The sequence below is a fragment of the Perna viridis genome, chromosome 1, assembly GCF_037379345.1.
Source record: "Perna viridis isolate PV_CMFRI_1.1 ecotype Kerala chromosome 1, ASM3737934v1, whole genome shotgun sequence".
NCBI lineage: Eukaryota > Metazoa > Mollusca > Bivalvia > Mytilida > Mytilidae > Perna > Perna viridis.
The window spans coordinates 51,077,762-51,101,966 of record NC_142445.1 but is presented as its reverse complement, the minus strand read 5'-3'; the positions used below and the strand labels follow the sequence as shown (position 1 = coordinate 51,101,966).

General features: G+C 31.3%; 1 protein-coding gene across 1 annotated transcript; it reads left to right on the top strand.

Moving 5' to 3' along the window:
- Positions 1 to 190: 190 nt before the first annotated feature.
- Positions 191 to 19,019, top strand: LOC148629242 (phosphatidylinositol-glycan-specific phospholipase D-like). The gene is made up of 24 exons (XM_088547098.1): positions 191 to 348; positions 1,631 to 1,686; positions 2,675 to 2,753; positions 3,016 to 3,113; positions 4,019 to 4,129; positions 4,318 to 4,366; positions 5,273 to 5,336; positions 5,964 to 6,071; positions 7,322 to 7,349; positions 7,629 to 7,768; positions 8,372 to 8,561; positions 10,818 to 10,927; positions 11,128 to 11,246; positions 11,650 to 11,762; positions 12,121 to 12,234; positions 12,632 to 12,709; positions 13,182 to 13,332; positions 14,321 to 14,376; positions 14,651 to 14,736; positions 15,216 to 15,558; positions 16,035 to 16,122; positions 16,737 to 16,837; positions 17,164 to 17,247; positions 18,479 to 19,019. Exons 1-24 carry the CDS (start codon positions 252 to 254, stop codon positions 18,581 to 18,583), a joined length of 2,568 nt encoding a protein of 855 aa, XP_088403224.1. The 5' UTR covers positions 191 to 251; the 3' UTR covers positions 18,584 to 19,019.
- Positions 19,020 to 24,205: the final 5,186 nt, after the last annotated feature.

The window sequence follows — 24,205 nt, the reverse complement described above, 5'->3', positions numbered from 1 at the left end:
ATGAAAATACAATTTATGCTGGATTACTTCATTTTATTTTATGTCATTATGTTTTTCACTACAATTATAATTGAAATCAAGAAAGACCAGTTGAATTTATACATTTCCACTCGAATGACTTTAAGTACTGGGAATTGTTAAAACGAGATAAACCATGAGACATCATATGAAATATTAGATTAATTACATATTGATAGTATTTATCTATGAAGTGATAATTTGTAATTCGGTGAAGTGTCTGCTTCTCAAAAATGTCTCCTACTCACATTTTTCTATGCTTAGTGCCAGTATTAATATGTTTTGTGATTCAAGTGCAGGGATGTGGAATCATAACACATATGGTTATTGGTAAGAACATTTTTCAAAACTATAATGGTTACAAAGATTAGGATTTATACCTGAATATTTTTAAGTACATTTTTTTTCACCATAACGACGTGAAATTATCATTGACTTTAAGTGTTTTGTGCAAGAGAGAACCATTTATCTTAGCGACGCACCTGGTTCATACTAGATTTTTTTAAATGAAACCGCGACATGTTTATTAAAGGGTAATTCAGGAAATCAGTATTTGAATTGTAATAAAAAAAATATAACCCAATGATACGACTATACAGGGAAAATAAACGCACACATAAAAACAATACCTTTATATAACAAAAAGAACCACACGTACAAGGAAACAAAAGTAAGTGAACAATCCGGACATCACAAAATAACTCGGAGGAAGGACCAGAAGCACCGATTGGTTAAGCGTTCTCTGCTTTCTCAAGTTATTAAAGATTCATTAAAAAAACAGTTTTATTCAATTGTTAGCACACGGAAAAAGTAACAGAAAAGAATGACACCTCAATCAATCGAACTAAATTTTACATCATTTATACCTCAACAACTTATACTTTAGGAAAAAAAGGTAATAACTTGTAGCTACTGTCAAATTAATCTGAACTTTATTATTAATTTGCTTAAAAATATATTTATATAATATTTAGTGTTGTCTGTCATCAGCAGCAGTGTAGTTGTGGCTTAGTAGCAAAAAGTTTATATATTAATGTGTACTAAATGCTATAATACGATTTAATCAAAATATGCTACCACAGATGATACTGTAGCTATTTTCTTCGTGATATTAGCGATTTGGGCCGTTCAAACCTATTTAGAGCTGCAACTACGAAATGCTTGATTAACCAATATGGTTGAACAAATATAAATTAATCAAGCTACATGTTTTCATTAAGCCAGTATCTAAATGATTATGAACTTCACCTTGTTTATTGTACCATTTGATAACAAGTCTGACAACATACAACTGCACTTTAATACTTGTCCTACATCTAGGACAAAAGATAAACTATTGTTTATTACCTAATTTCTAGCCATGCAATGCATAAGAACTCTTGTCATTGTCAACGTTCGCGAAGTCTGGTAATCGGTTTTTTACAGACTTTACCGAGCGAAGACCTTGTGCCCCGGTAGGGTAAGCATCCACTGATTTTCTAGAAACGTCCACCGAGTTTCTCATACAATGACACGTCTCGGGCAATGTACTAGTCCTATGCTTTACGTAGAGAAAAAATGAGATGTTCATGTAATAATATAGTTGGATCTATTGTTGTTGGTTCATTTTTAGGATCACGTACAACTAAAAGCTTCAATGGAAAAGGGGCCTCAGTCGATTACGAAAGGGTAGTATTAATTTCTGTTTTTTTAGAAAAAAAAACTTTCACAGTCAAACATATTATCGTACCGCTTACTGATTAAAGTAATTTTCATTACTTTGATAAAGAATAAATTATAAATGTATATAAATGATTAGATAGAAATTACCTAGGTTTAATGTATATAATTTTTTTACTATGACTCCTATTCTTAATAAGATATGAAAAATATAAAATTGTCTTTAATTTAGTTTTTTGTACCATCCTGTATAAAATGCTTTTTAAGAACACCTTTACTTTGAAAAAGAGAGTAAATATAATCGTTGAGAAATAGTTCACGATTATTTGCGTTGAACATCTTCCCCTTACTATCTATCAATGCTCTGCATTAAAAAAGATTAAGAGGAAAATTCGTCATTCTACAATAAAACCAATGTTTACGATTATGTGCGTTGAACATCTTCCCCTTACTATATATCAATACTCTTCATTAAAAAAGATTAAGAATAAAATTCTTCATTCTACAATGAAAACAATGACGATATCAGGTTTTTTTCACACTTTTAAATGTTTCATGGGTAAGATGAATGCACAAACACATTAATTTTACAATTTCCTCATTTTGAAACAGGATCTCCAATTTTTAGCTATGTGAAATTTCCTCATCTCATCTACAATCTACAACATTTGTGACACAAAAACATTTGATGACGCCATGTATTTACTAAGAACAGTGGTTAGTAGGTAGAGGCAAGCAAAGTATGTTTAATTCGGGTTCTTATCACAAAAAAGTCAATCAAACCCCTCCAGAAAAATGGCGCAGACACCTTGGATAAGATTTCGATACTCTTATTTAACTCAGCAAAGCATTGATAGAAAATTTGAAATCTTATCCTTCGCTTCCTGAGATCTTCCGTCTAAACACTTTTATAATTTTGTCTCAATAGACCTATAGATATATATTTTTTAAAAATTCCAAATGACCAAATAACATCTTATGCAATTACTTATTGCAGCTGATACAGGACAACAGAGACGCATTCCAAGCAGGCAGTGCCTACCCCGATTCTTTTTACAGCAATTTGTGCAATAACGGTATACAATAGTAAATGAATCTAGAATGACAATTTGTTAAACAATACGGGCGAACTCTTAATGACATATGGAAAATTTAATATCAATTTATGGTTATGTCTTTGATTTGAAGACCAAGTAAAATTGACCAACCAAAATAAAAATCTGAATGTACTATTAACTAAGTCATCCAAACAGGGCAAATATGTTCATTTAAAGATTACTGGTGATACATTTCCTGTTTAAAATAATTTATAATTGGAACAATTTTCTCTATTTGAAGGTAACTACAGTAATGTGTCAGAAGACACTCACTGGATTCCTTTCATCAAAACTGCAGTAGACTATATCCGAAACAAATATCCTCAACCCTGGAATCAGGTATGGTTTATAATAGAGGGCCATGGTAACGAGAAACATATATCCAAAATAATGGAATCCGGTATGATTTACAGTAGAAGTCCATGGTATTTAAATATTTGAATATCCTCGATCTTGAATTTGATTATCGGAAAAGGGGCGTTAAAGGCCATTATTGACACTGAATACAACTGAAAATTATTCATCACATGTTAAACATGATGATTGTGAATTCGGAGGCTTGACTACATGACAAGTTTGGAAAGATAAGGACTTACAAAAATCTTGCATTGAAAGGACAATTAATTCCATTCATTTGGTACTTTATGATCACTTTCCGGTTCCACTTCTGGCAAAGTCATGGTGTCCACACACAAGAAACAATTTCATTTTTAGTGAATATATTAATTATTACATAGACTTTAATATGTGAAAATAAGTTTTTTTTCTCGGGGTGGATATAGTTTCCCGGATGTAAATACTAATATATCCGAATACAAATACAACAGAATTTACTATTGTGTAATTGTGGCACCATTATGACGTCATTACAATGAACACAAACCACCAATTTATATATGTCACTATATTTTGAACATTTATGTTATTACAACAAAATTGATATTTTCAGGCCATATTCATTGCGTAATACCCCCACAACTTGATTTTTCTCCCTATTATTTTATGCTTTAAAGGCAGACACAATACTAAGAGGACAATACAATAATAAGTGGAAGTAATCGGACAAATATCATTTAGATAAAAAAAAGCGATAATTCAAAGGAATGGGAAATAAAAAAAAAAAACATCACAAAGACAACATGTGAAGAGCAAGCAACTTGAGCAGTGGCACACAAAAACAGCTTAGTACTGCTTTTATATATCATGAATGAGTCATTTTAAAAATGTTATCAACGACATTTTAGGCTACGCAAAAGTTAGTAGTGTTCCTGTTTGGGATTATGTCGCACCAGGTATCAGATGTTCTTTGGCACAGTCTCGATATTGAACATGGTTTTATACCTACATTAGCAGCGGTAAGCTTCAGTTTTTTTTTGGTAACATTTCATAATAGTTTGGAAAAAATGCCAGTTTTTAATTTAGGAAATTTATAATGTTTATGGATCATATTCTATATTTTCTTTCCTGAACTCATTGCATAAGAAGTGTTTCTAGTAACCTTGATAAATAAATTGGGATAAACTTCCTCTTTGTGACCTTTCAGGTAGATTTTCATGGCAACTACAGTCTAGCACACGAAGCAGCTGATTTAGGTTTGTATATGAGTATAACCCCGTTAGAAACGTACCATTGCATGACTATCAGTATGGTCCCCTTTCCATTTGTTTGTGCGCCCATCACACGTGTGTCCCTATTTCCTCCTAAAAATTCGTGATATCTTTCTGCACTGAAACCAGTGTGACAGTGTGACATTTCTCATGCTTGTTCTGATCTTATAAATAACTAACTAAACTATCTGCCATTGTGGCTTTATCCCTCGGGATTCAGTTTTATGATTACCAATCTAACCAAATTGAGAGATCATATTGCATTATCAAGCCTTGCCTTGCAACGCAAAAGCTATTTATTTTTTTATCCTTTTTTCATTTGACTAGTAGTAGGGTCAAGTTTCAAAAGTTTGATTTTGTCCAGTGTGGTGGACTTGTTTTCCAACAAACGGTCGGCATTTTAATGGGAGCAAATCTGATCCGAAAGAAAGAATATCATTTAGCTAGATCCTTTAATCTCAGTTTCCGCTATATAGGGTGTATTACCGCTGTAACCTTGGTTCCCTTGATTGCTTTTAAAGGATTACCATTTTTTTTATTTGCAAATCCTCCTTAACCACTTGTTGAACTTAGTAAGATATCTTGGAATCTTTCATAACAAAATATTTTTGCACGCCAAATTGGGTTTTGTTTTTGATGAATAAAAGGGTTGACAGTAAAATGTGAGTATTGAGAGGTTGGTTGTTTAGAAATGTTAAGATATGGTAGCAAAATGTTAACATTAACTTGGATTTAAGATAGATAGTGTAAACGCTTCGACAGGATTTTTTAAATTATCTTGTATAGGCTATTTTATTGACGATCTTAAATTCAGATTTAAGTTTTTATAACATATTTCCTTTCAATAATGAGTGTTCATAGAATTGATATTTGTCTTAATTTCATATTTAGGAGGCGATGTAGTTTCTGTCTGGCGTTTGCATGGTGTTAATGATATAGATCCAGTAGACGATTGGTAATGTTTTACTTATTAGTGTCGTGTATGTGTCGCATAATACATATGGGTCATAATACATTTATGATATATTTTAATTTTTCTTGTTAATTGAAAGAACATGCTTTTTATAATAACTCATAAGACGGTGATAATAAGAATATTCGGATAACTGATTTGCATTGTAATCTTTATAAAATCATTTCACATAAAACTTGCAAAAGTGTATTCCACAGTTTTTAGCAGGATTATTCCAGTTCTTTTTTTTTCAAAAGATAAATATCGTACCTTTAAATAGCATAAAGTTTTCGAAGAGTTCTGTAAAACTTCGTGAAATTAATACAACGGTAAATTTCAAAGTATATGCAACTGTTGCAAGTTCGAAGATAGGACGAACCTAAAAATGTCTACCATGGAAGTTTCATTCTTGACTGCTTTCTTGCAACCTATAGAGGGAATGCAACCAGCTTTGTAGCATGGTATTGAAAACGAGCAAATTTATTTTAAAGAAATTAAGAGAAAAAGAAGCTAAATAATTAATTTTGCGAAACCTTACCCATATGTGAATTATTGAAACTGAGATAATTTTATTTTGTGATGTACTATTTACTTTCCACATGATATAAAACACTCATTGATGTATTAAAGGTATGTACCTACAGAAGATTTGTTCAACATTTACCAAGAATATTACGGTAAAGTCGTTATTGACAAAGATACTATCGATTCCTGTTCAACATTGCTTGTCCTTGCAAGGTATGCTTTATTAAATCGTACACCTTCATATGTGAATGTTGTTTCTTTCATACTCAATGACATCTATACAGAACAATAAAAAAGATTTGTTTTCATGAGACTTAAAAGAGTAATCAAGGGAACCAAGGTTAGAGCGGTAATCAAAAGAATGTAATCCAGGGACAAAGACCAGACATGGAAAACAGACATACACAACAAACAACATAAAGTAACTTAAATCATACACACAAAATAACAAAAGCAAATGAGCAACTCGGACTCCACTAAAAACTGGGAGCATGGAATAGGTGCACCGGTAGGGTAAGCGTCCTCTGTTTTTTCTAGAATCACCCACCGAGTTGCTCATAAAAAGTCAAGTCCGGGGTAGACAAACGAGGAAAGGAAAACTATGACCCGTTAAATAAATCAGTTTTCATGGTGCAGATGGATACACCATAACGATCCACGAGTTCATGATGACGACCATAAAACTTCTGTAGTGATGACTTCAATCTTGTAGAAACATAACCCTGTTTCAGAAGCCTATTTGTAAAACTGATTTCTGTATTTTTTGTTTTCATATGCCTATACCATTACATAAATAACAATTTTAACAGCAGGTATGTAGGATAGTCATTTATAACGTGATTTTGTCCAAATTGCAATTTTATTTTGCATGTTTAAATGTACATACAAAAAAGATCAAAAATAGCAAACACCGTTTTTATATACCATTAGTGAAATGTAACTATGTAGTGCTTTCTTTGTAAATATCTATAAAAGATCTCTTTTCGCGCAATAGTTCTTTATCGCTTTCTTTATAAAAATATTTTAATAGAGCAGAGCAAAATTAGGCAAAAATAAGTGTGTGTTTTGCAGGCTTTCAATCTGCAAAAATAAGTTACAAATAATTAATCTGACACGAGTTTTCTCCTTTACTCATTATGAGTTTAAGCAAAAATGTCCCCAAATGAAAAATGACAAGATAAGAAAACTTAAAATTTCTGAAAGGAAATGTTAAGAAATTACAAAAAACACACAATGATAGGATATCGATTCCTAGAATATGCCAGACAACTTTTTGTTTTATATGAAATGGTACATAAACATTTTAGCAGTTTGTGGAGATTCTGCTTGTAAAAAGTGTAAAAATAGATTATTAATGCTACAATAGCCATTGTTACCTATGTGCAAATCAAACGATACCATAGAGGTGGAATAAAATTTAACATTTTAACCAATCAGTTTTATAATTTTCGTTATCTTTTCAGTATTGCAGAATTATATGGTATGCCCGAGGTATGTTGAAAGAGTTCATTCACTTAGTTTCATTATATATAGCAACTGCAACATTTAAAGTGTACACCTTTTAATATACCTCTTAATAAAATGCATACATAAATATAGTGTAACTAGCTTCATAACTTATATTTTCTTGATTGAAATTGGAGGAAATAAGAAAAAAACATATTTATCTCGTGGCTGTGTCTTTAAGTCGTTGATGCTTATATCAAATGATAAGATAGCTGTTGATACAGAATTACAAATTCTAATTCATAAAAAACCTCTGAATTTTAGTTGTATCAAGTAGTAGCAGAAACAAGTCCATTTCTAGAGAACAACATGATTGATTATTTCCTTGGTGGAGTTGATGACATGGTTGGGTGGTCTGATAGAGGTTGGAAAAATCTGATTACACTACTAGAAAAAGGAACAAGGTATCTATTGCGTTATAAGTTATGAGAAAAGAATTCCTAAATACTTTTATTATTTATTATATCTCCACTTCGAATTGGGGTATATAGGGATAGGGGTGTCCATCCTTCCTTCCGTCCGTCTGTACTTCCTTCATTTCTTCCGTATCGCAAAGCGGTACCCAGCATCTTGTATGTTACTCTTTCTATACAACTGAATCGAATTCAGTTACACATTCACAGAACCTTATAACATATTCTCCATTATGATCCTTCTATTTAAGATTTTGATCTAAATCAATGTGGAGGTCAAAAGGTGCATGTTATCAAATGAGGGGGTATAAAGTGAGTTAGCATTGCTCAGTTTTCTTGTTTCTAATAGTTTATATTAACTTTTGTTAATTAAGATATGAATAAGAAAATAAATGAGGTTTGTTGGTTTTTATTTAGATGTTTTCTTTTAAGATTTTTGTTGCAGACTACAAGCAAACTTCGATATATCAAAAATCAAACATTCTTGAAACATACACTGTAATGCATCCCTTTTACATCATAATATTTTTGAATTAGATTTATATATATATCGGTAACAAAATAAGACAATACGGCAATTACTTATCATTATAGTGCATGTGATCTGCCGCATAACCCTGTGTTTGTTCACTGCAACCAATCAAGGACCAGTCAGAACGGACGTAACTCAAAGGCTCGTAATGGATTCTTCGTACAACGAGATTTACGTGGATTAACAGTAAAAGACGTTAATGTTATAAAACATCACAGAGGCATATCAATCCAACCAAAATCACACATAAAGGTAATTTATATCTTAATTTTAAGTTAAAGGAACATATCTGTAACAAAACAATAGTCTTGGCCATAAGTAAAGTCGGGAACCTAGATTTTAAAGAAGAAAGCATTGGCACCAGGATAAAGAACGGTTGTAAACAAGAATATAATCTAGGGATAACGACTATACAACAAAAGAAAATAGAAAAAAACAAGAACATGAAAACTCTGCCTGCCTTAGAAAAAAATTGCAGGAAAATTTAATTTCTCACATTAGAAAGTAACTTGCTAAATGTTCTAGTTCAGTTTTTCTTGGACAAGTTTAGCTTGCAATAAAGAACTAGAAATTAAAATTCTAGATCCATTAGGTTATAAGCATTAGGCCATAGTTTTTGTTGGTTTACGATTTTTGACTGGATGAAATCAGATCGGTCGGTCGGAAATAATAAAAACTAAAATGGGAACTAGAAATACATATCTACTATTTATATTTTAAATAAAAAATATATATTTTTTTTTTCATTTTCAAAAATTCCATTATCTAACCTGACATAGTTTAGAAGTTGGATTATAATCTACTGTATGTACCTACACATCATTTAAAATAACGAATTCTCATTCCAAAATTTTAAGTGTCCAATCAATTCAATCTGCAATACTTAAACAATGTTACTTTTCTCTAATTTTGTGTATCGATAGCCTTCCTAACAGTATGAAATAGTAAGGTTGAAATAAACGTGGTAAAAAGTGACTAAGATGTTAAGTTAAAAAAAGTGGAAATTTGAGTTTTAAAACAGGGTTTGTCAAAATATGTAGTGTTTAATTTATCATTGGCGATTGTTTGGTGTAAACAAGTTGTGTTACAGATAGGTTTAGTGATAAGTCAATATGAAAAAAACTTACAAAGCACAGGAAGAATTCATGGACAGAAAATTGAGTATGCAGACGGATTTCATTAAAAATAAAAAAAATGTTTTTGTCTTCTATTTTCATAAAACAATTACACTGAGAGACTACATTATCTTTTACTAAAGTTGAAAATAGTAAATTAACTAATGGTTTTTAAATCTCAAAAATACATTTAAACTAATAATTTGTCATTAATTGGAAGACAATGAAACTTTTTTACTATGAAATCCCTTTAAAAATTATCCTGTAATTTAAAAATTGTTTATAAAACTTCAATAATTAAGGAGAGTGAAATGGTCTTCAGAAGACAGCAAATTACATTTTTAATTTTCTCAGTTGTTTTATGGGCTGTGTTGCATAATTTCACACAAATCTTCATAGCTTTGATTTTCCCGCCAATTATCTTCCTTTATGTATCTACTTGTTGAGAATAAAAACAAACCCACGAGGTTTTAACTCTTAAATAAATTACAGGAATTGTTTACTAACATTTTAATAAATGGAGTTTTGATTTCATCATCTTCAACTAGTGTTTACTTGTTTCCCAGACAACCAAAACCCTTATGCATAATTTTATTGAAGTTGTGAAATTTCATGCAGCCGTGTTCGTCCGATCTTCTCACTGTGCTTTGTCCAGTAGTTGAATGAACAAGCTAGAAGAGGCATTGCCCGTAACCTTATTTTAAAAAGTAGATTTTACGATTTTGCTCTTAAAAATAGAAATTGAAAAACTGAAATTCCAATTTTATTTTTTTCTCCTAACTAGAAATATCGGTTGGGCGGATCCGTAAACCAAATATTTAAAAAAAAACTGTGGCCTTAAGATGTTTGCTTAATTGACATTATTACTTCAATATTTTACTGAACTACAATAAGCATAGAACTGATAATGCCAAAAGATACATTGTATCTTTTGAATAAAATAATGTTGTCCTGAAAGCAAATAAATATTTGAAGTTTCTTAGAAGTACATACCAAAATCATCAACAAGACACACACACACACACAAAATTAAAGTAAAAAATTACTTCAACATTGGCAGCAGAATGTTCATCAGTAAAAAGATTCGTAAGGAAGTAAGAAAAATCACTTTTGAACAATACTTTAATTTAAAAAGCAGGTAATATGTTAAAAAATACAACCAGTCAAAACTGATAAGGAAAGTAGGCTACTTCATATACAAGGATAAAGTATAAAGTTTTCAACTCTTTTGTGTTGAAATAGTTACAGACTTTAACCTAAAGTTTCTGTCTTATTTTGTTTATTTTTCTTTTGTAAGTAGGAATACGACCCATTAATAGTTACATTAAGTTCTTCAATAGTTTTACTGTTTGTATTTATCACTAATCAATTGTGTGGTGTTTATCATGATTAGAAAGACGTACAACGAATACTAAACAGACAATACAAAGAAAGACAACACGTTGGGTATGAGAGTAAGTCTGGAGTGTACGCTGTCAACAGCTCTTATGCGAAACTAGGTTGGTAAGTATCGACACAATTTGCACTCAAAGATAAATATGTAAATAATACTTAAACATTTTGTTTAAATAGTGACCAACTTTTACATAATTTAAATAAGAACAGTTTTGTTTAAATGATCTATGCAGTAATGAAAATCGGGATTATACATGCACATTTACATAATATAAATAACATAGTAAAAATAAACATTTGTTAAACAGGGCCCTTACTACAGGAGATATGGACTCTGATGGTTATGTAGATATAATCATGGGATCTCCCGGATACAGTGTTTCTGGAAGTGTTCAAGAGGGGAGAGTTTACATTGTTTATGGGAATGGTATGAAAACATGATTTCTCTATATGTTTGATCATCCCACTTATTATACTATGCTTAAGGGGGGATGATAAAATCATTATTGGGAAAAAAATATATATATTTTTATCAAATATTTTTCGAAAGCTTATTTCAATGATTTGAAATGTCTTTGAATGAAATTTTAAATAAAGTCTTAGTAAAACTGTTAAACTCTATTTCAGAATTAACCCAATTTGCAAAAAAACTTCCTTTGAAAAAAAAAACACTTAAAACATAATTTAAGAAAGATTTGAAATTGTTTAAACAATTTAATCGTTTACAGTGATCACAATTTGGCTTTTTAATACTTTTGAAATGTCAACACCAACACTACAATTTTGTTTTTCACTTTTCTGTACAATGTTTTGCTTTTCCATTTTGCTAGATTCCGATTCAGGCGGCTTTGACTACTACTCCATTAATTTAGATGTCAAAAACGAAAAATATAATTTTAACCCACTTCTTAACCATATGGTAGTTATTCCTGGATTTCCAAACGTAAGAACTACACTTATAGAGCAGAATAAAAATTCTTTCACTTTCGATTGATTATTAAAAAAAAAAGAAATATTAGTTATTATTGTTATAAGTACATTAACAAACATGAAGACAAATGATACTGAGCGTTCTTGATGGATATGTTTTATTCCTCGACCAAAGTGTATATTCTTACAACGTTTTGTTTGTTCGTCAGTCCTTTCATTACTTTTTAAGAGTTTTGGATTTTTTTATTTGGTTTTTATCCAGACAGGGCGGTATATATGATTAACAGATCACATATTTGGATTTACCAACAAAACTGTTATTCTTTTAAAAAATAAAAACATATTGTCAGGTCTTCACTTTTGTTTAAAAGAAACAATCTAGGTTTGGGTCAGGTGTGGCAGTGTTAGATATCAACTTAGATGGAGTGGTGGATTTAGTGGTTGGGGCTCCTGCATATTGGATAGACAACCCATTGGAATATAAGGTGGGTTCTCATACTATACTACATGCTGTATATGTTAACCTTGTTTAGTAGCATTTCAAATTGTGATAATTTTTAATATATATTTTGTTGTATTTTAATATCTCTGGTTTGTCCTTTTGTTATAACGATTTGGTATTTTGCCGAATATTTGCATTTTTTTGGGTCACATTTTCGCTTTTAATTGGTGTTTTATAAGTGATGGACGAATTTTCTGCTTAAATGATACAGAAGCTTGTTTCTTTTAATGTAGGAAACAATATTAGCTGGTTGGTTCATTTATGTTAATCTATTCCCCACAAAATTTCATTCTTTTTCTTGATAAAACAAGTGTCAAATAACAACAACAATAATAGGAAATAGAAATCTACATAATGAAGGCGCATAATATTTTTTTCAGGGTCTGATTTCTATCTATCTCGGAAAAAGCAAAGGTAGTAGGAAATATGACGAAGTTGACATAACTATCACTTGTCAGGTAAAAGATTTGTGAACTAGATAAATAATTACCCATGACCAGTAGGGGGATTGATCTCCCGAGATTAATTAAATTTATGTCTTAACCGCTTTAATAGCGTATTTGTCATTAGAATTAGAATTACATTGTTAATTGATTTCTATTGCACCATGTGCAATTTATTTTATCTCACATAAATGGGCATCTTACATGGTCTCAACAAAAGTGTTTTGTATGATCTAATTATACAAATACATTATCTTAGCAGTAACGTGACATATGAGGTCACGGTTCTTTAGTTTTATAAAATATATCCCAGTTTTCTTTAATTTGCTTGGTGTTGTCTCCGGAATCACTTCAACAATAATGAACGGTTGTTATTTATAGTATTATAATGTATTAAATATTTTATTTTATCACAATTAAAATAAAAATGGCCTCATATCCCTCAGTAAAATTAGTATGTATTTATCAGACGAATCTTTTCTTGTAGAGTCAATATTGCAATATAGGGTTTAATATCGAAGCCGGAGACATTAATGGTGACGGTCATGAGGACTTGGTCATGGGCTTGCCTTTTTATTCAGGAAAATACAATCAAAGTGGTGTTGTCGCAGCTCTGATGGCTAGTAAGGATATAGGAGGTACATCATCGTCTTTAAAGCATTCTTAATAATATCTTTCATGCAGCTTGAAAAGAAACGATTGATATTTAAACGGCATAGGGCTGAAGTTACCATTTTAATTTAACCATTTTGTACCATTTACTTTAATTTATATACGTACAAAATACTTAAGAAAGTAATGTTTTAATATGCCTTCAACTTTTAATGACTAATAAAAAACGTATTGGAGCAAGCGACAACATATGACGTCATGCGCTGTTTTTCACCTTTTTAACCTGAAAATAAACATAATAATGTAATAATTAGATGGTGGCTCTTTGAATAATTGAAATGATCAATGTGTAGGTCTTTACACATTTTTTTGTGAAAATGCCTAATATGACGATTCCTTTCTTCTATAACCCGCAACACGTTCTTAATATTCTTGTAAATAGTAAAAAGCCATCAAGTTGTATAATTGGACAGTTTGTACCGCTATACACTTGTGATAATAAAGCGTCTGGAACAGGATTAAGGTGTTATAAGGTAAAAGTCAATGCAAAAGTATTATGGCTATCGTCATGAACTCGTGGAAATGTATGGTGTATTCAGTTGCACCATATGATACGAATTGTTCAACATGTCATAGGTTTCCTCTCCTCTTTATGGTTTTGATTTCCTGCATTCGCCATCACCTAAACATAATAAACAACAGTTTAAAGACACGCTTAATTTTGAAGATTCTTGTAAATTTAACAATTCAAGTTTTCTTTATGAAACAACTGAATTGTTGTTAGCAATTGTTAGCGATTGATTAGGAGGTCCTTAATATTATGTAAAAATTGCTCTTTCTATATGCAAAAGTATTTTATTCCGTTTAAAAAAGATCATGTGTATCCAGGTTAAAAGTCCATCCTCCATTGCGCCTCTACATTCCGATAAAAATATAATTTTAAAAGATTTGAAATGTTACATATGTCTCTGTAATATATCCAGATTAAATAATTTATTTTTAAAATTTGTACAGCAAAGAAGAATGTTGCTTTTGAAGATATCAAATGGCGACAAACATCCGACCAAGAGGTAAAATGCTTTCCCTTTTTGTACAGTTTCTTTTGTTTTTATACGTAACATGATAACATGTGGTTACACTCATGCATCATCATTTGTTTCTTACAGTAGGAGCCCTTTGAAACCTTTCTTTCGTATGAGTCTTTTCTATAATATTAAAAATATATTCGACCATTTCTGTAGACTCAAATCAATTTTATTTAGCTAGGAAACCAACATATCATTTACTTCAAATAAAATACGTATCTTCATTAACAAGCATTAATTGAATACGTCATTTAAATAGCAACCGTTTGCATGGTTTGGATTCCACATGATGGTAAAAAATCAAACCCTGAAAGTCAGCTCACCAAATACGAGAAAATGTATGAAGTAAGTATGCTCTGTATTCTTAGTGTCCTTGTATACATAAATGCGCAAGACGCTGTAAGATAGTCAAGTTGATTTTGATGACAGTTTTATGAATTCGGTGGTCTACACTAACACATACAAAATCTCAGCTTACTCTTGGTATTGTAAAAGATCTTCAAATGTATTTTTAAAAATCTCTTTAATCATAAATCTTTCTGTATTTAATTCTGGTACCACATTTGTAGCAATTTCGAATTTTTATTTTATTTTAGGAGTCTTTTTGAAGTAATTCTTTAACAGTTATTTATGTGGTCGAAATGTTAAACTAACATTTTGTATGGAAACATAACCGTATTGTGGATATATACAAAAATTTGCTTTCACGTTACCTAAAGGATAAAAATGATTAAGAAGTCGCCTTAAAAAGAATTGTAAAAATCAGTCAAAGTATATGGCCTGATTGCATAAATGTTTTAAATATTAAAATGCTGTAATTGTAGCCCTTCTTGCAAGTTTTCACCGTATGACATACAAGAAATAGGACGAGCAGATATACTCAACTATGGAAAGACTGCTGTTTTAAAGAACCAAACAATATTCGGAACAAAACCTCACGAATCAGCCGGATTTAGCATAGATTTTGGTTATCTGTATGATACATCATCTATTATATTAGCGGTTGGATATCCCGGTATGACTGTGCAGGGATCATACTGGACATTACCAATCAACATTACACGTGCCGGAAGTGTCATTTTGTATAATGTGACAGGAGCGTCTTCGGTTGAAGTAGCTAGATTTGAAGGAAATAGTCGATATGGTGGCTTTGGTTCGCTTGTTATGGTAATTTGGAATTTTAATTATACGAATAACTGCTATATTGTACACTTCATATGATTTTCAAATGTTCCATGCTACATAGATAATGAAATAGACAGACACGCAGAAAATTGCGATTAGTAAAAGATCTATCGACTAGTTACACCAAACAAATGTTGAACTGAATATTTCATATAAAGTAGATTATAAGAATATTATCCAAGTTAATTTAAAATTGATTTACTCAAAGTTGTATTGTATTTGAAATTTAGATACGAATTTTGTATGTTTTGCAAAATTGAGGGCTTTTGAGTGTTGTGTCTTGTCTAAATTTATAAGCGATGATTGTTCTATAATAACATATTTTAAGTTTTCTATTCAGTTTCCGTCGGTTAATGTTCGTTCTTTGTGCTCTGTTTTCTTTTTTTTCTTTTTGAGATGATCGCTTTAAAACATTTGCTAATGATTTAACATTTATAGTCTATACTTTATTTCTCTAGGTTGCAGATGTAAATGGAGATGGAGTTGATGATTTGTTGATTGGAGAACCTTCTAGGAATGGAGAAAAGGCCGAAATTGTCAATGATGGTATATTATTTGACATTACTTTACATAACACCTGTAGTGTTTGATAGTGCTAAATGTTCTAATGAATAACCAACAAATTGACATTTACACTTTGGGTAAGCAAAGTACACACAGACACTCACCTGAAATTCCAAAGGATTGAATACTATTAGATCATAAGGCAGATTTCGCGCCTTGTAAATCTGATGGTTTCATTTTTTTTTATTTTCCTTATAATTCATAATGAAGTTTGATAAAATAGAAATGCAGAGCAAATGCCTGAAGGAAAAATGTATCATAATATTTAATTATGTGTACAGTATTCAACAACATTTACTCATTATGACTATCATGTGTCACGATAATTTATTTTGTAACTGTTGTCATTACTTTGCTAATGATGTGGTTACCATGGTTATTTGTTTAATCTATACAGGATAGCAATTCGGACAATTACATGATCTCGTCTTAACACTCTTCATTGTAGATATATATTTGTATATTGTATATCATTGTTTACTATGTACCCTTACTGGAATAGTCGTGCACATATTATTTCCGAGAAAACCATATTTTTCCTGCTGTTTCCAGAATAGAGAATGTTATATAATTTCTTTTCTGATGATTTTTTTTAGATGATGGTATCGTCTATGTGTATTACGGTGGTAGTAATTTCCCGAGAGGAAATCCAACTATACAGAATTGTGGTTTAACAAAACCATGTCCACAAAGAATAGTAAGTTAATATCTGAGAGAGGCAACAATCGTCTACTTTAAAGTTCGATTTTTAAAAATCTTAAAACAAATAAAAAAGTAAACAGGAATTATGTTAGAAAAAGTAATGTTTTTTTTTGTTTTTGTTTTGTTTTATTTGTTTTGCTGGGTACAACAGTTATCTATTAGATTTTTAGTTACCATTAAAGAACAAGATCATAGATTTATAAGCATGTCAAAAGAATGCACTATTATTTAATTCATCGCCTATGTAATACAAAGTCTATTGTTTGATTTTAAATTGGAACTGTTGTAGATACTATGCAGGTGAATGTTTTATTGTTGTAGGCAAATTTTGTCTCAAAGAAATACGAGTACGATGGAGTGAATAATGGATATAAAGCAAGAATTCTAAATACTGGAACAGAGCAGGTAATTTAATTGTTATAGTAACTCAACGGTCTTGATAAATAAGAGTCTTTCATGTCTACATTATGTTTGGTTGATTTGATTAATATGAACTTGGTTATAATTTTCTTATTTACATATTTAGCTTCTAATGGGCAAAACTACCACACATAATCGACAACCACAATCTTAACCCAACTACTGATTGATCTGTCTTGAAATGTATCATCTGGTATATTACATTACATACTTTACTTATGTACCACAGAAAATTCAATTAGCTGCACTGAGTCTGGTTTTATATTCAAAGAAAATCAAATTTAGACTATCCTTTAATATCAAAGTTTGAAAGGATTTGACATGTCAAAATTTGATTCGAAAATTTAACTTGAGTGAAAGCCCTATCCATATCTCTTAAAAAGCATTTTGCCTGTTCGTTTTTGACAAAATACTTATATCATAAAAAGGAAATTTCATGTATCAGATAAGCCCGATGCCTTCAATGTAATAGGTAAATTTGCCACCTGGTTGAGTTAACCCTCACCCGATAGATTTGTTTATGTGTCACTGAGACGCCATTTGCCTGTTTAGGTGGAATATTATTTGTTGCCCGTTTGGGGAGTATGAGGCGTTGTTTTGTTGAATTTTTATGTTTAATCAGAGTTAAGAGGTAGAATATTCAACTCTCGTTTACTCTATAATGAAAGTACGATTAATTGAACCAGCAAAGTCAGCCTGTTTTTGTCATTTATATGAACCATTAAATATGATGAAAAATATGATATAATGTAGTAACTCTGACTTTAGGTTAATTATTTCAAGCTAATACCGATACAAAGATTCACACAACTTCTATTTTTTCAGTGTTCATACATGCATGTCACTCAGTAGAAAGGGCAAAGCCATTACATACACAATGTAGCGAACAAAATAAAATACAATTACATGTAAAAACTGATGATAAAGGAAACAAGACGACACTAAAAAACTAAAACACTAGCTAATTAAACTCCAACAAATAACGGGAGTGACATCAAGTCACAAGTGTTAGAATTAGCGGCAAACGTCACATTGCAAGTGAGTAAAAAATTGCAATAAGTGTTTTAAAAATGCAAAAAAATCTCAGTTAAGGAGTATAGATTCAGCTGATTACTAGTATCATAGAGATTCTTATACAGGTATTTTATATGGGGTCGAGTGATATTTCTTATTATACTTATATATTCATTGAAAACAACATATTTTTGTATTTTAGGTGCTGTTTACTTCTGATATTCGATACTCTTTTAGTGAAGATGTTCTTTATGCAGGAGAACTTACAGGGGGTGTCCATCATTACTTTGTGAATCGCAAAAACTAGTAGACACATCTTCTCTCAAATGATTTATCAACAAAACATTTATAGTGATTCAGAATCAATCATATTTTGAAAACCGTATACTTCAAATTTTCGCTAATTTGCGAGGTTTGGGAATTAGCGAAGTAAGAGCTCGCCAAATTTTGACAAGATTTTTTTTTCACATAATTTACATCCCATTAAATCTGACGGGGCGAAAAATAAAGATAGCGAACATTTCAAAACACTATTTATATTTAAATCGCGAAATGTGACATCCGCGAAAATAACCAGGTATAAATTATAGGTATAAAAACGCAATTCCGTTTGTCTCGTAATAGGTTTTTTAATTTATTTTACACTATAACTCTTTTGTAAATAAAAGACTTCATGTAGTAAATATAGTTCAACACTTTATAAAATAATTCTCAAAAATAACAATAAATATATTTCAGCCTCAGGCTCACAAAATTCAAACACCCCAAACGCTTCCAGATCTCCAACTCGTACTATCTGTCTCGTATTCAATTTTCATACTCTCTTTTAAACTTTCTATCGTCCCATAAATTTCCCTACTACAAATATCAAAATGTGTGGACTATTGATTAATTGAATCAGATTAAACAATTCTGATGAAAAACAGGGTTTTATGTATGCAGATTATGATACATTGCTATTGTTTGTATCAAATAACATGCGTTATCCAATATTATCTATGAAGGGTGTGGATATATCGTCTTAACACTTTTTATTCAAACTATGGCTCCGTGCAGGTCCGGGTGTCAAAAGATTAGACCTGCAGTGGCGCTAAGCTTATCGTAAAAGGCGACTAAATAGTGCTCAGAAACGTAACCGGGGGCTGGGCGCTCTGCCCACAGAGCAACTCGGATGTGTGCCCCAGGTGGTGGAATGGGTGCCCCTGGCGTGTTACATGCTGGGGTTGTCAGGCTATAATACGAAAAAACTGACCGCAAACCATAGTGGCGCACCGTGTTGGGAAAGGTGCCACGTTCATCGCACGTTAAAGAACCCTGCTGTGGTATTCGATAGGAGTAGGAACCTTTGCGCTCCGCCACAGGAGGATAAATTGCCCGACCCTACCCATCCCTCTCTTTTTCTTGTGGCAATGAAAATTTGTCGACCCTATTATTCTTGTGTCCCATCCCTTTTTCCATTTCATCATCATCATCATTTCATGTTCATTTTATCAGCCATTTCATGTTCATCGCCTGAATATAGCTGAAATATTGCTGCTCGGGCGTTAAACTCCAATAATCAATCAATCAATTTATTCAAACTATGTAGTATTTTCTAACGCTCATGCATATTTATTACATATAAGAATGCCTTGCCAAGTTTGTCATCGTATTGATCTGGAACGAAGAGGCGGAAAATGTTTAGTAGTTCTTCTTTTCGACATCCATTTGTCCGGATTACCACTGAAAACAAAATAGATCAGCATGAAGATATTTCTATGTCTATCCGTGAATTGTTTTCTAACGATATTTAAAGATCTTCATGGAGCGCAGCATGTGCTTTAGGGGCAAGATGGGACATAATATCAATTTTTGACGCACTTTACGATAGAAACTTACAATTCATTATGAACACAACAGATTTGAAATAATCAAGCACAGAATGGGAAATTAAATTTAAAGCGAAACAAGTTCTGCTTTAAGGTTGCTTATCAAAAACATTGCCTTCGGCCATATCACTGAAAACCGTAAGAGATGTACATTGTTTATTTGATAAGAAAACACAGGCAGAGATTTTCATAAGGACTCCAATAAAACAAATAAATCAAAATAGTATCAAAAATTAAAATGTTGATTTTGTGGGCGTGGCCCATTTGGTCCCTTATTACTCAAAAACCGTAAGAGTTACTTGATGTCTTCCTGAAAAACGCAGACTGGAATTTTCATAAAGAATCCAAAAGATAAGTTGAAAATCGGACAAAAAATTTAAAAGTTAACTTTTTTTGGGCATGGTTCCATTTTAAACCCCTTGATTCTAAAACGGTTAAAATAATCATCGTTTTAAAAATAATGTGAAAAGGAACACATTGGCATCAAAATCGGAGAAACACATTTTTTCTATCAATTCTAATGACTGCACCTATTTTCTTCCTTGTAGCCCCTTACTTTCAAAAACGGGTGGAACTGAAACCTATATCATAAAGTATAGGGCCTTCCTCCTTGCCACTAAAAACGATGCTTTAAAATTTCAAAAAGTTTGGATAAGTTTTAATAAGTAATCATAATTAAACAAAAATAACCGTCACCAAAAACTGTACGAAACGGTGATGCAACTTTACGGGCGATGTTAACTTGATATAACACTTCTATGTTATTTCTGGAGGTTATCAGGTATAAATACTTGGCTAATGCAATCAAATCGTTTTCTACCTTCATGAGCCACATAATATACACATTTTTCCCGATTCTTAGACGGAGATGTACTTAATTATAAAGAAACTTTACATTCGTTCAATGATTACAAATCTTTATCAAAACTACAATGATTATCCTTCACTATTCTGTATCAGAAACGTGTGCAAACCATTTCTTATCACTACAACAGTGCTAATCATTACAAGATAATAGTGTCGTCGTCATGTGCTAAGTGAAATAATTGGCTGATAAGGTGAGCAAATCTAGTATATCATATAATTGGAAACAAAGGACGGATGTATGTCGTGTGCTTCTAATATTTAGTCATTTTAAAACCGATTTTATGTGTATCAATGGACATTAGGAAGGTGTTGTAACCGATGAATATTTTGTTTATTTTTATATCTCACTTATGAACAAGAACAAAATGATCGGAAAAACATATCTGTTTTTGAAATGCATATAAATGCCTTCAAATAGTCAAAAGTTTTATTTTAGGGCGAAATTAGAAAAACATAGTCTTTGGTAACAAAATCAATTTATTAAATTAATGATTAAACTCAAGGTTTTCATCTGCTGTGTGACTTTTAAAAAATCTGATTGTAGGTGATTCATGTATGTTACAGATCTGTATACAGAAAGCATTTTTTCTTGACATAGAAATGTAGCATATGTAGACCAAAATAACATCACTGTTAGTTCAGTGAGGTTTTTATCAACCATGCATCACTAAGGCCATTAGCTGTTTTTGAATTAATATGAATTGGTACTTACATATTGTATTGTAACTTGAAAGAAAAATTGATTGTCATAACATTGATAGTTTCACTTACTTTTCAGTAATCTTTTTTTTTATTCATTATTTCACCTTCCATAAACCTGGAATCTATTTCGCATCTGAGTCTATGTTTAATTACAAAAAAAATCATTTTCTGAAAGTTACTTCACAATTTATCGCGAGTCCTTTCTTTTATTACCTAGAACAGAATTTCGTTTTGAAATAAACGTTATGAAAAATTAATTGAAATGATTTTGCTACATTAAAATTTACATTTGTCACCAAAAATTTCTGGTCATTTACAACAAGTGAAATATTAAATCATTTACTATTTGTTGAAAACAGAAATATCCATCAAATTTTCAAGATTATGGAAAGATATTCCTTGTATTATGCGAGACGGAATAATAATTGAAAGCTAAACGCGGGGAACTAGTCACTTTTCGTGAATAACATTCAAGGAAATAACGGTTACTGATTGGGCAAGTCGCTTGTTTGGCTGAAATGAGGATGAGAATCCGCACTCGGCACAGGATGCCGACTCGATAAACCCGACTATAGAAAAGATTAGAAGACAGAAAAAAATTAATGTTCTTATGAGATGAATATAATATTATATTAACTTAGAATAACATAGACAAACATAATTTTCTTGTGTGTGTTTAAAAATATTTGCGATGAAAAAATATAGAAACCTGTTACTGGGGTATGCGGAATCTACCGAAAATATACGATACAGCTTCATTTCTCGCGCTTTTCACCCTTCTCATAAGTCATCCGATACTGCTGCACAAATTTAGCGAAACTTTACAAAAAAAAAGAAATTCTCCATATGTAGAAGCCCAGAAAAATCAACTTTTTTTCTCAGATATCATGAGAGAAAAAATAATTATACTATAACGTTTTGGTCAATATTTCTCTGTGGTCAAAGTCCTCCGACCGACTTCCAACCAAACGCCGTTTTATAATCGAATAATGATGGACAGTTTAAACAGAATATGATTTGTGAACAAAAATAATAATTTAGATTTGCTGAGGTAAACATTTGTATCTTCACACTAACACAATTAATCCAACATATCAGTTTAGTAAGTTACCTATAAAGTTGAACATTTACTTTCCTACTTTCACTAGGAGGAATTTCGTTCAGGGAATTACCAATTCTCATTGAGCAGTTATTGTTGTGACTCCTAAATTTACCTAAGTATCTACCATAACAAAAGAAACATAAGCAATCTTTTGTTACTACTTCATTAATTAATTCATTTCTTCACTTAATCAATTTAATTTTGGTTTTTTGACAACTATAATAACATTTTCACCTTCAATTACATGAAGCAAGTATGTAACTCACAGAAATATTGTCTCAAATATCGTAAAAGTCAATATACTAAGTATCTTAAACTACAAATAAAGCTAAGAGACGGCTAGCTTTTTAGAAAAAACTTACTTGTATGTGATATAAAGGATCGAAATTGGGTATCATTCAATTGATATAAAATTTTAAAGGCAAATTTCAAATGTGATACTTTTACGGATCGAGAACAAGCAAATACTAGTAAGATACGAGACACATAACGATATGACTGATATGGGTCGTTCTATCCGATAAAATTTGGGTTAACACAAAAATAGCGTTCATATTTACTAATTAGTATTGTACATGGTTCATTATGTATGTATTTGAAACGTATGTCTCTCTGTTTGCCACAATGTAAGTGCAGCTCTAGTCAGAACATATGTAATAGAAAATTATGGGAGCAGTGAAATGCAGAATGAGTATTAAAATTGGGTTTTCAATTCACACGTTACAATACGTTAATAATATTTTAAGTTCAGTCTTAAAGGTTTTGATTAAGTACAGTTTTTATGGTTTTTAGTTAAAAAAATATTGTAAAAAAGTCAAGGAACAGTCCCATCCCATCAAAATTTCCCTTGAAATTTTCTTGAATTTAGGGATGACCTCAGAACAGTTTTAAACGTCAATACTTTTATTTTTCCAGGCTTTCATAATTGAAGCACTGATATAGTTAGAATAAATTTCTGCTTGTTTGCCAAAATGAACGTGCAGCGTTGAACTTACAATTTAGGTTGATTTATTCCTCTTTTGATAAGAATATATAAAGAATTAGCTGTCAGTTAGGCTTATGGTTTCTGTAAGAAAAATAATATGCCAGACATATACGGGATTCTATATAGAATGAACATGCCTCTGTCTTAGAAGCCTACTGGTATTTGATAGTCTCCTTGATTTACAAAGAAAATCCGTTTACAATCCACATGCATGGCGGTAATGTGAAATGTATACTTAAAAGGTTGAAGATGTTGGTATGTTGTCACTAAGAATGGGAAAGTTTACAGTTTGAAAGTCAAAGTCATCACGTTTGTCAAAAAGTCAAAGTATGAAGAAGAAGAGGGTGTATCAGTTGTAAAAGAAGGGGAGATCTGTTGCTTTCATACTTTTAGTCCATTTCTGTG

Excerpts from the sequence above, each read along its gene's own strand:
- LOC148629242 (XM_088547098.1), top strand. The coding sequence starts at position 252 with ATGTCTCCTACTCACATTTTTCTATGCTTAGTGCCAGTATTAATATGT. Across the intron at positions 349-1,630 it reads CATAACACATATGGTTATTG|GATCACGTACAACTAAAAGC; the intron begins GTAAGAACATTT and ends GTTCATTTTTAG. Across the intron at positions 16,123-16,736 it reads GGCCGAAATTGTCAATGATG|ATGATGGTATCGTCTATGTG; the intron begins GTATATTATTTG and ends GATTTTTTTTAG.